Source organism: Capricornis sumatraensis, chromosome 3, assembly GCF_032405125.1.
Source record: "Capricornis sumatraensis isolate serow.1 chromosome 3, serow.2, whole genome shotgun sequence".
Taxonomy (NCBI): domain Eukaryota; kingdom Metazoa; phylum Chordata; class Mammalia; order Artiodactyla; family Bovidae; genus Capricornis; species Capricornis sumatraensis.
Genome location: NC_091071.1, coordinates 71,852,705 through 71,868,762, shown reverse-complemented (window position 1 = coordinate 71,868,762; position 16,058 = coordinate 71,852,705). Strand labels below are relative to the sequence as shown.

General features: G+C 40.8%; 1 protein-coding gene across 2 annotated transcripts in view; it reads left to right on the top strand.

Annotated features, from left to right (window-relative positions):
* The window catches only part of CERS6 (ceramide synthase 6), a 344,938-nt gene that overhangs the window by 256,645 nt on the left and 72,235 nt on the right, over positions 1-16,058 (top strand). For both annotated transcript variants that reach the window (XM_068967950.1, XM_068967951.1), the window contains exons 5-6: positions 10,242-10,292; positions 12,608-12,700. In XM_068967950.1, the coding sequence (XP_068824051.1) occupies positions 10,242-10,292; positions 12,608-12,700 (144 nt within the window). The remainder of the gene's footprint in view (positions 1-10,241; positions 10,293-12,607; positions 12,701-16,058) is intronic.

Here is a 16,058-nt window from a genome sequence, read left to right as displayed (position 1 = left end):
TTCTACTTTGCAGTGATTCTTACTGGCCCAGAGGAGAGTACACATCTGAATTAATGTAGACAGGTGTCTTTTTAAGCTTCCTGTTCTCCAGACTCTTGAGAATCACAGCCTCAGTTACTATGAGGTACATGTGGAGTTAGTCCCTCAGCTGAGCAAAGGCAGAAAAAGTTGAGAACCACTGCTGGAAGGTTTTAAATGGCATGGAAAATCCACTAAGATTTCTTTCTCTTTGGTTCTGTGATGAAGCCCTCAAGGAAACCCTGTAACCTCAATACCCATCTCTGAGGAATTCCTTCTATTTTTGTATGCCTGACAGATCTGCATATTACTTTCTAAACTGATTGCTGAGTGTGCTGAAAGCACATACTTCACTAGGTCCTGAAGACTAGCATCTTTTTTAAAGTTTGATCAATATGAAAAGCTGCTATCTTTATATAATGATCATGAGGTCAAGTCTAAATTACATTTGCACATCATAAGAGCTTTCAAAGCTAATGCAGATGCCAGGGGCCTCTAGGGAGGGGTCACCACTCTGCTTTGTAGATTTATAGTCACATATCTCCTGACCCAGCAAAGGAGGAAAGGGTAATTCTTGCATGCTGGAGACTGTTCTAGACTATTCATCACTGATCAACTGCATCTTCAGGCTGCTCAGAGACTTCTGGCTTCATTCTTTTCATCCCAAATACAGTTTATTGATCAGTTTTTAAACTTACAAAGCATAAAATATTTCTTTTGATTCTGAGTTACTTCACAATATGTATTAAATAAAAATGGTAGATTATCATTTTGAATGGATTTGATTTATATTCATTGAAATTATGCTGTTCAACATTTCTGAAGAGAATTCACAATGTTTCTGTAATAAAGCTGTTAATATAGATATTACCATCAAAAAGTACCCACAAAAGGAAAAATAAGCAAAAATGTTGAGACAGTAACAATTGTTGTGACTGAGCTTCAGAATTAGATCCTAATTTCCCAAAACCATGGTGAAAAGATAATGATTTGGTAACAGGAAACATGCTAAACATTTGCAAAGAGAAGAAGTCTCCCCATTGGACTAAATTTAAAAGGAAAAATATCATTGGAAGTTATACATTCAATTTCAGTGGTTGCCTAGAGTTAACCTTTCCCGTGTAAACACATTGCAGACAGGAAGCATTTTTCTCATGTTCTTACAGTACATCTACAGTATAAGCCAGAGGTGTAAGGTTCAAGTATAACTCAGTTAAAGTGTTTTCAGTAGTTTCAGTGAAAGAAATTTCAGAGTAGTTCAGGGAGCTCGCTTCCTGGCATTTAAAAACATAATCCAAGGCTCTGTGTATTTCATACTTAAACTAGTCAGAAGCCAGTAGGTCTCTTAGACTGTATTCCTTCACTGTTGTCACACCTGAGCTTTATGAAAGCCACCTAAGAGTTTGGATGGAAATAGTGAAAGATGAAAGTTTGCTTCTCAGATGCTGATTTCAGGTAAAGACCCACACCTCTTTCACACTTTTGATGAGGCAATGAAATGTTTTTAATACTCTCTGTGATTCATGTTCTTTTGTTATATCAAAATATTTATTAATTCAAAGAGACTACTATTTGTTCGGCTGAAGGTACCAACCAATTCTTGAAAAAAAAGGTGTGTATGTGTATTTAAATTTCCATTTAATCATTTAACACTTGCCAGTTTAACTGAGCATCCTTTTTTTCTGATCTTTTCCTTCAAGCTCAGTTATTCCATTAGTTTACGAGGCATGATAAGTGTTAGTGATCTGAGTTAACCTTGATTTTCTTTAAGATTTAATATTTTTGAGAAGTTTTATGTTCATAGAAAAATTGAAGTATGAGATTGCCCATGTACCCCTGGCCTCACGTATGCATATTCTCTCCCACTATCAAATCCCCCACCAGAGTGGTACATTTGTTATAACTGATGAGCCTGTATTGACGCATCATAATCACCCAAAGTCCATAGGTTATATAAGGTTCACCCTTAGCGTTGTACATTTTATTAGCTTGGACAAGGCCTTCTTGATAACTGATGATTGATTCATCATCATAATAACTGAAGGGTACATTTATTTATTTTTAAAATTATTTTATTAAAGTATTGTTGATTTACAACATTGTGTTAGTTTCTGCTCTGTAGCAAAGTGATTCATATATTTTCGAAGTTATATATATTACACATTCCTTTTCATATTGGAAAGGAATATATTTCAATATACTTTCCTTTCCATTATGGTTTATGACAGAATATTGAATATAGTTCTGTGTTGTATACAGTAGGACCTTGTTTATATCTGCTGAGCCCTTTTTATTTTTTATCTTTCTTTTTTATTTTTTGAATTACGAAAGTATGATAACACATTTACAGGAGGCTTTGGAGAATACAGAACAAGGTTCCATATAGTCCCACTACATATTACAATTGTTTGTTTTAAGTAGATAAGATTTTTAGTTGGAATTTCAATATCAAACTCTCAGAAATTAATAGAACACATTTTTTAACTATTGTTTTTAAGAAGTATATCAAATGGAACTTTAAAAAAAAATAAGACCAAACCTATCATATTCCAGATAGTGAAGTGAAATGATCAAACCTCATCTATTTTTGTTAGTCCTATTCACTATGAAACCTCTCCAGAACAACTGATAAAAAAGAAACCGGATTTTTTTAAAAATCACATTTGCTGTCGCTTAAAAAAATAATCACAGAATACACACTGAATCTTATGCATTAGTCAAAAGGCGAATGAGGACTGCTTTTGACCTCCAGCAGCACATCTGACCTCCATCCCGGTGCTGGGGTTGGGTTTGCTCAGGGTAAGAAGAGCTGCAGAAGCCTCCCCTGGGACACTGTGCTATTGCTGGATGTGTGTGTGGCCAAGATGTATCTCAAGTATGGTGTCTGGGAGCAGATGTACATAACATAATGAAAATGTCATTCTACATTGTGTTTTAAATCGAGAATGTTAAAAGTCATTCATTTTGTACTCTTTTATGGTCTTAATCTTGTTCAGATCTTTTGTAAGTCTTAAATTGAAATTAGTTGATGTGTACGTTAGTAGCTTCCCTAGTGGCTCAGACAGTAAAGAATCTGCCTGCAGTGTGGGAGACCTGGGTTTGATCCCTGGGCTGAGAAGATCCCCTAGAGAAGGGCATGGCAACCCACTCTAGTATTCTTGCCTAGAGAATCCCCATGGACAGAGGAGCCTGGTGGGCTACATTCTGTGGGGTTGCAAAGAGTCGGGCATGACTGAGTGACTAAGCACACACACATAAACACACACACACACACACACACACACACACACACTTTAATACCTATTAAGTACCATATATGAAGAGTTGTCTTACAATGCTGTGTAAGTCACCCCAGACTACCATACAAAATACGGGATTTTGGATTCCTTGGATTTTGGAATCCATGGTGGTCCTGCAACTATTAGATGATTCTATTAGAATACAGGCTATGTGTATATATGTATAAGAAAAATGATAGGAATTTATCTGTCTCACACATATAGTCCAAGGTAAGCAGACCAGGGCTAGTAGGAGGCCTCTGACACTAACATCAACAGAAACTTCCATCTCAGGGTCAAAGATGACAGCTCCAGCCCTTACTATCTTCCTCTGATGGAAATGGAGAAAGGATGAGAACAGCTCATTCACATTCATCACTAGGGGTGGCATCCCAAAGTGGCCCATGTCAACCCTGCTCACATCTCTTCCACCATATATATCTTAGGGGTGTGGTTCTAGCAAGCATGGATGTTGGTTGAGAAGCACTGTCTCCAGCTAACTACTGTTTTACTAACAACTTCTATTCCATATGGCTACTGTTAGATGAGAAATAATTCATTCATTTATTCAGCTAACACTGAATTGTGAAATATTATAACAAAGTGCCTAGCAAAGTGTCTTACACCTGGTGATACCAAGTTGGATCATCCTCCTTACTTTTCTGTAGCACCTTACTACTCAAAGTGTGGTCCAAGGTCTGAGCATCATCTTGAAACTTGTCAAAATGTAGAATATCAGCCCCAAGCCAGGCCTACTGAATCAGAACCCGCATTTTAATAGTTTGAGGAGCCTCCATGCCAACATGTTCTTTATCCTTTCTGGCACCTGCATGCTATGTTAGTTGAGCACTTACAATGTTCCTATGAAAATTAAATGAGGTAACATATATAAAATACTTTAAAATCTGTAAAGTGCTTCATATCATTATTTAAGAGTATATCTTTCAGGGGAAATAAAGTGAGTCTTATTGGAAGGCCAAGGTTTGAGAATCACTGAGTTTTTGGATTTTCCAGCATTGATATTGTCTCCTGTTATTGTCAGTTCAGTGCTCAGTCATGTCCAACTCTTTGCAACCCCATGAATCGCAGCACGCCAGGCCTCCCTGTCCATCACCAACTCCCGGAGTTCACTCAGATTCACGTCCATCGAGTCAGTGATGCCATCCATCCATCTCATCCTCTGTCGTCCCCTTCTCCTCCTGCCCCCAATCCCTCCCAGCATCACAGTCTTTTCCAATGAGTCAACTCTTCGCATGAGGTGGCCAAAGTATTGGAGTTACAGCTTCAGCATCAGTCCTTCCAAAGAAATCCCAGGGCTGATCTCCTTCAGAATGGACTGGTTGGATCTCCTTGCAGTCCAAGGGATTCTCAAGACTCTTCTCCAACACCACAGTTCAAAAGCATCAATTCTTTGGTGCTCTGCCTTCTTCACAGTCCAACTCTCACATCCATACATGACTACTGAAAAAACCACAGCCTTGACTAGATGGACCTTAGTCGGCAAAGTAATGTCTCTGCTTTTCAATATGCTGTCTAGGTTGGTCATAACTTTCCTTCCAAGGAGTAAGCGTCTTTTAATTTCATGGCTGCAGTCACCATCTGCAGTGATTTTGGAGCCCAAAAAATAAAGTCTGACACTGTTTCCACTGTTTCCCCATCTATTTCCCAAGAAGTGATGGGACCAGATGCCATGATCTTAGTTTTCTGAATGTTGAGCCTTAAGCCAACTTTTTCACTCTCCTCTTTCACTTTCATCAACAGGCTTTTTAGTTCCTCTTCACTTTCTGCCATAAGGGTAGTGTCATCTGCATATCTGAGGTTATTGAGATTTCTCCCAGCAATCTTGATTCCAGCTTGTGCTTCTTCCAGCCCAGCGTTTCTCATGATGTACTCTGCATATAAGTTAAATAAGCAGGGTGACAATATACAGCCTTGACATACTCCTTTTTCTATTTGGAACCAGTCTGTTGTTCCATGTCCAGTTCTAACTGTTGCTTCCTGAGCTACATATAGGTTACTCAAGAGGCAGGTCAGGTGGTCTGGTATTCCCATCTCTCTCAGAATTTTCCACAGTTTATTGTGATCCACACAGTCAAAGGCTTTGGCATAGTCAATAAAGCAGAAAGAGATGTTTTTCTGGAACTCTCTTGCTTTTTCCATGATCCAGCGGATGTTGGCAATTTGATCTCTGGTTCCTCTGCCTTTTCTAAAACCAGCTTGAACATCAGGAAGTTCACGGTTCATGTATTGCTGAAGCCTGGCTTGGAAAATTTTGAGCATTACTTAACTAGCATGTGAGATGAGTGCAATTGTGCGGTAGTTTGAGCATTCTTTGGCATTGCCTTTCTTTGGGTAATGCCATGTAAAAAGGCATTTCTATTTCCAGAAAATGTGCTTGAATCACCTTGCACTGTCCTAGGTTCAGAGCTTTTCTCTAATTATGTAGGAAGATGCTAGGCTCATCCTTATGAAATGAGGGCTTTCAGTGTGTTTCTTAATCACCATTATTCTTTCTTGACATCTAAATATTGCAGTTTTTTGTGTTCTTAATTATGTTAATGCTTATACAGATTTTGATATCAAATGAACAAGGAAATTGCTCTAAAGATATTTGAAAAAAACTGATTCTAAAAAACAATAGATTTATGATATCAGTTGAAACTAAAGATGTTATACCTAATGCATTAAATTATAAGCAGCAATCCAGATTCATACACTTGTGTTGAGCTATTAGAAATCAGGAGAATCACCTTTTCATGGACTTGTCTTCTCATCTGTTTTTTGGGAAAGACAGCATTTATTCTGTCTCAAAGAGTTTGAGGGACCATAACAAAGGTCCGTCTAGTCAAGGCTATGGTTTTTCCAGTGGTCATGTATGGATGTGAGAGTTGGACTGTGAAGAAGGCTGAGCGCCAAAGAATTGATGCTTTTGAACTGTGGTGTTGGAGAAGACTCTTGAGAGTCCCATGAACTGCAAGGAGATCCCACCAGTCCATTCTAAAGGAGATCAGCCCTGGGATTTCTTTGGAGGGAATGATGCTGAAGCTGAAACTCCAGTACTTTGGCCACCTCATGCGAAGAGTTGACTCATTGGAAAAGACTGTGATGCTGGGAGGGATTGGGGGCAGGAGGAGAAGGGGACGACAGAGGATGAGATGGCTGGATGGCATCACTGACTTGATGGACGTGAATCTGAGTGAACTCTGGGAGTTGGTGATGGACAGGGAGGCCTGGCGTGCTGCGATTCATGGGGTTGCAAAGAGTTGGACACGACTGAGCTACTGAACTGAACTGAACATGAGACCCTAGAAAAATGTAGCATATGGAATATATTAATATCTAGTATCATCAAAGTAGGAAGTACACATGAACATGCACTGTGAAATAAGTATGTTCCAGTGCTTATTTACATGTGTGACTGGCAAGCTTGCAAGCTGAGCTATGGCCCTGGTAGTGGTTGTTGTTTGTGGTTGTTTAGTCTCTTAAGTTGTATCCAGCTCTTTTTGTGACCCCATGGCCTATAACCCACCAGGCTCCTTCTTTCCATGGGGTTTCCCAGGCAAGAATACTGGAGTGGGTTGCCATTTCCTTCTCCAGGGAACCTTCCTGTCCCAGCGATCAAACCTGCATCTGCGGCATTGGCAGGCAGGTTCTTTACCACTCTGGTAGCCCCATCAAATTCTCAGTGTTCTTTACCCCTGCTTTAAAGAGGCAGAACCCAGTGAGAGACAAAGACGTACCCACTGTTTCTGCAGATGAGTCCACTTTCACACATGATACAAGCAGGTCTAGGCGATGCACATCCGATGCACCCAGAGAAGAGCCTGGGGGTTAGAAGAAGCTCACAAAGGAGGGAAGCTCTAAATGATGGGTGTTCCTGGGTCAGTAGGAGTCATATCTTTGCTCTTTTGTCTCTAATGGGAAGGATGACTATAGTGGAGGAGATTTCCACTCTGTCTTTAGAAGCAAGCACACACTTGCCCTGTGCGCTGGGGACTGATACATTCAGAAAAATACTACAAGGCTTTTTATAGGTCTTGGATTTAATTCTGTATTCCTTTTCATTAGCATTCAGTAATGAATGCTGAACTGTCACCTTGAGTGTCTCATGCTGGAGAGAAAAACGTAAGAATATGACATAGTTTTCCCTCAGGGACTTTCCGTCGATTGTAGAGATAGTAAACAGTTTTATCAGGGAGAAAGGTAATAAATAATATTTGTGCTCTACTTTAAAATAGATTTTGCTGTGTTGTGCCCAAAATTAAAAATAATGTGTGTATGTATGTGTTTAAGGACAAATCTATCCATGTCTGTATCAATATCTATATTATATAGAAAAGAGACTCAAAATGGGCTGTATATTAAAATGTTAGTAGTGACAAGAATTCAATTATTTTTATTATTATTTTCAATATTTTCTATGTCTTCCTCGATGGACTTGTGTTGTTTATAGAAGACAAACTTCTGAAGGCTCTGCATCATGTTTTCACTTGTTCCCTCATTTGATCTTTATAATCACCGCATGAGGTTGGTCAGTCATAAACCTCAATGTCATGCACATGAGAAATGGAGAAGACAGTCAGACAGGCAACTTGGGCATCCAGGATGTTTGGAGCATAGGGACCACGTGATATGTACAGCGTTGTGCAGGTAGCAGATGGTGAAAGCAGGAAAAAAGGAAGGAGAACCAGGAGTGCCTACGTCAGACGAGGCTGTAAAGATCCCCGAACATCATTAGGTTTAGGGCATGGCGTGACTTTTCACTTCTGCCTAGCTCCCTGAACTAACGCCTGGTTCAGTTTTTATCAGACTTAAAGGCAGAGTCACAGTGGCTGTGTTTGGCTTTAAGACCAGACAGTCTGAGCTTGATATGCAGCTCTGGTCCTGCCTGGCTGTTTAACCGAGGCAGTTAACTGTGGGCTCAGGGTCTGAATTTACCTATCTATAAAATGAGGGAAATACTACTGCTACTTACTATAAGGATTAAATGAGTCCATACTTGTGAGTGAGAAATGGCAACTCCCCCCACCCCCCCCACCGTAGTCTTGCCTGGAAAATTCCATGGACAGAGGAGCCTGGCAGGCTACAATCTATGGGACCACAGAGTCAGACACGAGTGAATGACCAGCACTTTCACTTTGAAAGAGAAACAACTTTTTAATTGGTTAAATAAATAATAGATCATGAAGGAAAATTCTCAAAAAACAATGTATCCTCCAAGAAAAAGTGTATGGTCATAGGGAGAACTCTACAAATACTCTGTAATATCCTCCTCATCCTCATCGTCATCAATGCAAGGTGGAAAGAAACCTCTGTGGCTTTCAGAGAGACAGCTAAGTTATCCTAGTGCAGCTGGGAGCAACTTTTGCTCTTACAGGACCTGGGACCAAACAGCAAGGTTCAGTTCAGTTCAGTTCAGTCACTCAGCGGTGTCCGACTCTTTGCAACCCCATGAATCGCAGCACGCCAGGCCTCCCTGTCTATCACCAACTCCCGGAGTTCACTCAGACTCAAGTCCATCAAGTCAGTGATGCCATCCATCCATCTCATCCTCTGTCGTCCCCTTCTCCTCCAGCCCCCAATCCCTCCCAGCATCAGAGTCTTTTCCAGTGAGTCAACTCTTCGCATGAGGTGGCCAAAGTACTGGAGTTTCAGCTTCAGCATCAGTCTTTCCAAAGAACACCCAGGACTGATCTCCTTGGGACTCTCAAGAGTCTTCTCCAACACCACAGTTCAAAAGCATCAATTCTTCGGCGCTCAGCTTTCTTCACAGTCCAACTCTCACATCCATACATGACTACTGGAAAAACCATAGCCTTGACTAGATGGACCTTTGTTGGGAAAGTAATGTCTCTGCTTTTGAATATGCTATCTAGGTTGGTCATAACTTTTCTTCCAAGGAGTAAGTGTCTTTTAATTTCATGGCTGCAATCACCATCTGCAGTGATTGTGGAGCCCAAAATATAAAGTCTGACAGGAAGGTTAGGTCAGTACAAATATATCTGACATTAATCTTTGAATGACAGTTTTATTATTTTGAGATATATAAACCTACACACAGATTGGATTAATGATAGATTACATTTCCTAATAGTGAGAAACATAGAGATGTGTATCAGATATATATAGATGTATACCACCAAGATTAGGGATGCAAAAGAATTGTAAAGTTAGTACAGAAATATGAGAAAGTTTGTGCTGGTGTTAGGGGATGGTTGAGCTGTCTATTCAAATCCATACCAACCCTACCTGCTTATTAAAAATGTTTGGAATCTGTGTGTATACTTAGATGTTCTCTTTAATTTTACAATGTGGTAAGGCAAATGATTATGTTAAATTAAGAAAGATTGTTTTTTCTTAAAAAGACCTTGACAATGAGTCAGGAGTGGAGTGTACTGTGAGGGTTAATCTACTCAGGCCTGGAATTAGTCAGAGCTAGTCCAGCTGAAATAAGTGTACCTGCCTGCTCCTGACCCCAGTCAAGGCATGAAACAATTGATGAATAATGTTGCTTGGTGAACAATGAATTGGAGGAGTTTCAGAGAAATGTGCATCAACTGTCAACATTGTTTATTGATAATAGTGAGATGGAGGATTTGCCATGGATCTTAGTGAGACACTTGAAGAACTCTGCTGTTGAGGCTGGTTACCTGGCAGGAATGTGTCTACTGAACCAGCACCATATAAAAAAGTGCCATCCAGGACTCTATCCTAGAAGTAGCCTGAAATACTGCTGGTTGAGTTTAGAGGATTCCCCAGAGAGAATGCACGATGGACTCTTCATTTCTTTGCTTTCCCATTCGCGATTGTACTAAGTCCTTCAGTTCTCACACAGGTAGATTATTGAAATCCCGAAATATTGGGAGGCCAGAATCTGTCATAAACTTCTCTTATCCTGCTTCTTTTCCAAAACATGTAAAATGGTTTCTCTGTTGTGTTTTTCAGACCCCCTGGCTGTGGAATACAAAGCATTGCTGGTACAACTACCCCTATCAGGTAAGGACGCATTGCTGTCTGGATTTTTACACATGGGGAGCTCTTCCTAAGCCAGCACCATGGTTTCTGGCAGGTCCCAGCAGGTTGGGCAGCCACCTTGCTTTTTGTCCCCACTTTGCCCCTGCTGCTTGATGGTGGATATAGCCTAGTGAGGAAGGTACTTTCTGTTAGTTCATTATCAGTGTTCACTTGCTTGAGCAGATGGAGGAAGTGGAGAAGGTGTGTTTGCTGAAGAGTAAGATATGATCACTTCAGTAGGCGGATAAGTCCTCCTTCTAATAGCCCATCTGCATTTGGGCTGAGAATAGCCCTGGCCTGTCTCAACAGCTAGTGGGCAAAGCTTGAGTAAGGAGCTGGGATAGGCATGCTGAATTTGGTTCATTTTGTGGCTTAGGAGCAGCCTCTGTAGATGTAAATCAAACACCATATCCCTGAGCATGGAAAAATGGGCTTGTCCCGTTACACATAGACAAATATAGCATTATTGAAAATGAGATTTAAGTCATATCCCAGACAGAAAGCATTTCAGATCCCTGCCCACAGATATACCCTTGCCTCGGATCTTGAATTTAGTAATATTACCATGTGTCGTGGTCTCTAGCTGAGTCACTATTTGAATATCAAAGTGGGACTTCTCTAGAAATCTTGCTGAAACAGTTCTAGAATTTCTAGTTCAACTGAGATATATTATTTAAGAGAAACAAATACAACCATGTATTTTGTTGATAAAATAAAGAGACTGACATTGTAGTAAGCAATGTGGATTTTTGAGTTTGGGATTCTATAGATTGCCTTTTTAGAGGCATTTGGTCTAACAAAGTTAATGGACAGCAGGCGTGCCCTGCTTCTTCTTTATTACACACTGTGTTGCAACAGGGGATTGGGAGTGGCGTTGGCTATTTCTTAGGACAAGTTCAAGGCTAGGAACACATTGAAATGGGGATTCCAGTTTGCATTTCCATCTCTTTCACATGGTTTATTCAAATTAGGAAAGACTGAAAATCAGCAACATGACATGGTCAGAGAGAGCTGAACATTCCAAGGCCATCTGATCGAGACTAAAGTAACTGTGAAAGCGACCACTCGCGGCACACAATTGTAATTCTCAGTCGCAACTGCTGTTTTATGAACTTAAAATATTATACTCAGAATATTGTCGTTTACAGTTCTGTATCCTGTAATGGCATACTGCATGGAAAGGATCCTGTTCCTCATGTGTTTTGTTGACAAAGATAGATGAGGGGAACAACTGTTTTTCTTGGTGTCCATGCTTAGAGTTGGTAGTTAAGTGAGTGCATCTCACACGACTTAGTCATTATGCTGTTATTGGTTTACAGAGCATTTCAGTTTCAGTTGTATTTACCATGTATACTATTGCTTGTATGCAGTGGTGTGGATGTGTTCGTGTAATGAGTTTCAAAGGTCTTTCATTCATTGGGGAAATCAAGTTATTTTAGTATAACTCAGGGAAACAATTAAAAACAACTCATCAAAAATGTTTTTTTTTAAACTCCGTTTTGTCTTTATGGATTTATGTGCAAAATAAATAGCATTGACTTCCACTGCCTCTCTGAGCCTCTCCTCATTCCTGGACCTCTGAGGCAGGTAAAGCAGATGTTACCTCCATTTTCCAATAAGTAAACCAAGGCCCAAGTTTTATAACTACTTAAACTGTGAAACTGGGGCTTGATCTCATCTTCCCTGGTAGGTGCCTAACCTGGTATCTCTTAGCAGCTTCCTTGTCCCCCTGATCTTGTAATAAATATTTTGGAATTATCTTTTTAAAAATCTTTACAATGTATAGGACATTTTCTAAAAACAAAAAAAGCTCCAATTAAGACAGAATCTGAAACTGTGCCTCAATGACTCATATAGTACCCCAGCTTCTTTCACCTCCTCTGGTCCCTGTACTCACGGAATTGAGTACAGGAATCTCAAAGAATCTCATGGGAGTTGTCCAGATTTATTTTTTCTGTGTATGTGTTAGAATTTTTTTGCAAGTTGCCTAAAGGAGTCTTGTAGAGACGCATGTCAGAGAACCATAAATGTGATTGTTGAAATTAATCGCGAATTGGGTACCAATGCCAGATGTTCATACCAGTTGTCACTTTTCTGGTTGGAGATGAAACAAAACTAATTCCATCAAGCTGTGGATTAGAGGAATCCTTCAAAGCTCTCTTACTGACAGAGAGAGTGGGGCTGGAATTTGTGGAGGTGTAAGACCATGTCACTTTCCAAGATTGAGCTTGAGATGTTTGAAACAGATTTGATTTCCTATCAATTATTAATCGTGCCTTTTTCTCTTTGATCCTCAGCCACTCACACCTGACCTTCACTACTATTATATCCTGGAGCTGTCGTTCTATTGGTCTTTAATGTTTTCCCAGTTCACTGATATCAAAAGAAAGGTAAGAGTTGGTATGTTGTAAAGGACTTGCAGACAGGCGTTTTTCGTGACCCTTGGCAGATGGGTGTAGAGTCTCAGAAGCACCCACTTCTGTTCTCCCATCAGTACTGAATTAGTATGACTTTTGGCATTATTATAGAAGATTCTCTACTTTTGTTTGTGCTGTTCTATATTTTAATCCCATTGTCTCTTCACTCTCCCCCAACCCCAAACCTAGTGTTCTTTTCTCAGTGATAAAATATAGCAACTCCGGGAGTTGCTAATGGACAGGGAGGCCTGGCGTGCTGCGATTCATGGGGTCGCAAAGAGTCGGACACGACTGAGCGACTGAACTGAACTGAATGATTCTTAACGGCATTAATTTCCTCTCAGTCTGAGTCCCAAGTCCCTCTGTTGTCCAAATGAAATGAAGAGGAAAAATTGTATCTGTGACTCCTGGGAGAGAGTGAAAGCTCAGTGTTCCAGCCCTAGAGAATGAAGATTTCCCCAAATAAAGAGTTATGTAATGTCAAAATATGTCAGGAAAATACAGCATTCCTAAGTGAGCTGTAACTGGCTTTCACCCTACCCTCCACTGGAGTAGCTTTTGCTCATGGTACTCTTGACCTCTTCAGTGTTAAACCCTCTCATTCTAGTTCTCATCTTATCAGCTTCTGGCCAGAATTGGTGCTTTTGGCTGTTCACTGTTGTTGTTTTTCTGTGAGGCTGTTTTTTCCAGATTCTCATATTTGGATCACTTCTTCAAAGCCATCTCTGCTGGCCTCCACTCCAGCCCCCACCCACCGTGTTCTGCATATTTGCATGCACCAGGGTCTGCTGCTAGATTACAGGGTGTCATCTCCCTGGGTGATCCAGCTTACACCCTTTGGCACTATTAACAATTATGCCTATACCAGTAACTCCCAACTGTCTCCTGTCCCAAATCTTCTCTGGGTTCTACACTTACACAAAACTAATGATAAATGAAAGTATGATCTTCTTCTTGTTATTTCACCATTTAATCCTCACCATAGTGCTAAGATCCCATCTGATCATCTATTATTAATTTTCCTTTTATGAATGAGAAGTCTGAGCCATAATACAGAGTGTTCCCAACTGAAGACATTGTCTTCCCCTAGTCTCGTTCTTCCTCCAGTAATATTTGTCACCGATAGTCATGTAAGCTAGAAGCCTTCCTTTGCTCTCCTCTTTGCCACTGCTTGTACCTACTTCCTTAGTGTCACTGACACATTTAGTTTGAGTCCTATTTTAGCTTAATCTATTACAGCAGCCTCTTAAATGGCCCTCCTTTCTAAGTAGTTATTCTTGTCTACCTGCCATCTAAGAGTTATGTTTCTCAAATCCTCAAAACAAAGCCAGACTACCTGGGGAGATATTCAGGTTTGTCACCATGATTCCAACCCACCACTCCAGTCTCTCCTCCCCCTGACACACACATATGTCTTAGTTACAAATATCGTCTCTCCATTGTTCAAACACATTTTTTCCATGACATCTTTGTTTTTTACAAGACTTTGCCTGTGGCTGGAATCTATCTCCCTTCACCAGACTTGGCAGGCAAAGAGCAGGATATGTTCATCTTTATACCTCTCGGGACTGTCAGTGCACCTGCCTGGGGTGGGGCTCAGTAAGTTTAGGGTGCATGAGTAAACGGATTCATCAGAATGTCTTCTGACTGCTAATGGATATCTTCTAAGCTTCTTTGCAAATAGTACTGTGCATTGTGAGGGATCACAATACTGTAACAAACCATTTCTTGGTTAGATCGGTAATCTGCCAAATTGCAAAATGTCCAAGTGGCAGCTGAAAAGCATGTACCTAGTACCTGCACCTCTTGCCTGGAGAATCCCAGGGACGGGGGAGCCTGGTGGGCTGCCGTCTATGCGGTTGCACAGAGTTGGACACGACTAAAGCAACTTAGCAGCGGCAGCAGCAGCACCTGCGCCACCTCCCCCAGGTCTGCCCCCTTCAGTCTCCTGTGGCACTGGCTTACTGGACGGGCAAAAGGCTGTCTGTCCTGACAACACGGCCTTAACGCGGTACGTGTCATCTGATTCTCAGAGGCGGATGGTTCCTGTCAGGGCTGAGGCTTAGTTGGTGGTTTCCTTACTCATTGCACCAAATGCTTGGGTCCGTTTCTGAAAATGTTTAAAGATCTTTCAGTGATGATAAGCCAGTTAGATCTTGTCTCTCTTATGCAAGGAGTCTTCTTCAATCCTGTAGTCAATACTTGTAGAGTGATGCTCTCCACCGTGCCAGGCCTGTTGTGCATTTTATTTATTTATTTTTGAAATCATTCATTTTGGGAAAAGTCAAAACATCAAATTTACCATCTTAACTATTTTTAAGTGTACAGTTCAGTAGTGTTACGCACATTCACACTGCTGTGCAACCCGTTTCCAGAGCCCCTTTCATGTTGTGGAACTGACATCTGTACCCATTAGTCAACACATCCCCGTTCCTGCCACCTCCAACCCCATCACTGAAAACGACCATTCTACTTTCTGTCTCTATGAATTTGATGACTCCTCACCTCATTTAAGTGGAATCCCACCACATGTGTCCTTTTGTGACTGACATATTTCACTTAGCACAATGGCCTCAGGTTCATCCATGTTGTAGCAGGTGTCGAAATGGCCCGCTTAAGGCTGAAGAATACAGATTGTATTTTTCTTTTAAGAAGAAATTTTTCCAGGTAGTCACAGAAAACACGTGTATAACAAAGAAGGAGTTTTGACTGTTCTTCCCATCTTCTAATTGAGAAAATTGATGTACAGTGAATTTTCAAGGCTGTACAATGTGGGAATAAATTAGAGCCCAAGTTCACCCAGCACAGTCCCGTGATTCCTCATAGATGAGCCGCTGGATATGTCCACAATCTTGTGCTGACTTGCCCCTCCGTGCTCCTGACTGTAGAGGCAATGGGCCTTCTGCCGTTCTTTGCCACTTTATTTGTCCCTCTTTTGCTGCATGACAATGAGAAATGCCATCTTGAGTCAGAGATGAATGGAAGCAAAACTGACTGCTACTTGGCCCCCAGGAGCCTAGTCCTCACCAAGCCACTTCCTCTCGTTTGAGCTTCCTCAGCATGCATGCACCGTGTCTTTTCAGTGAGCCAAGAGGACTCACAGAGGCTTCATTGTGTTATGACAAATTACCGTTTTCTTAATAGTAATTATAAGTGGATTCATTTCAGGGGCTAAAGTGTATCATTTTGTATGCTTTTCACTTATCTTGTGTCAGTGCATAGAAAGCCTACAAAAAGGGGCATTTTACAGTGAGGTCCATGAAAATGGAATTTAATCAGGCCTGCCCATGTTGTCAGTGTTGCTAAATTAATAATATATATACTTTCTGGT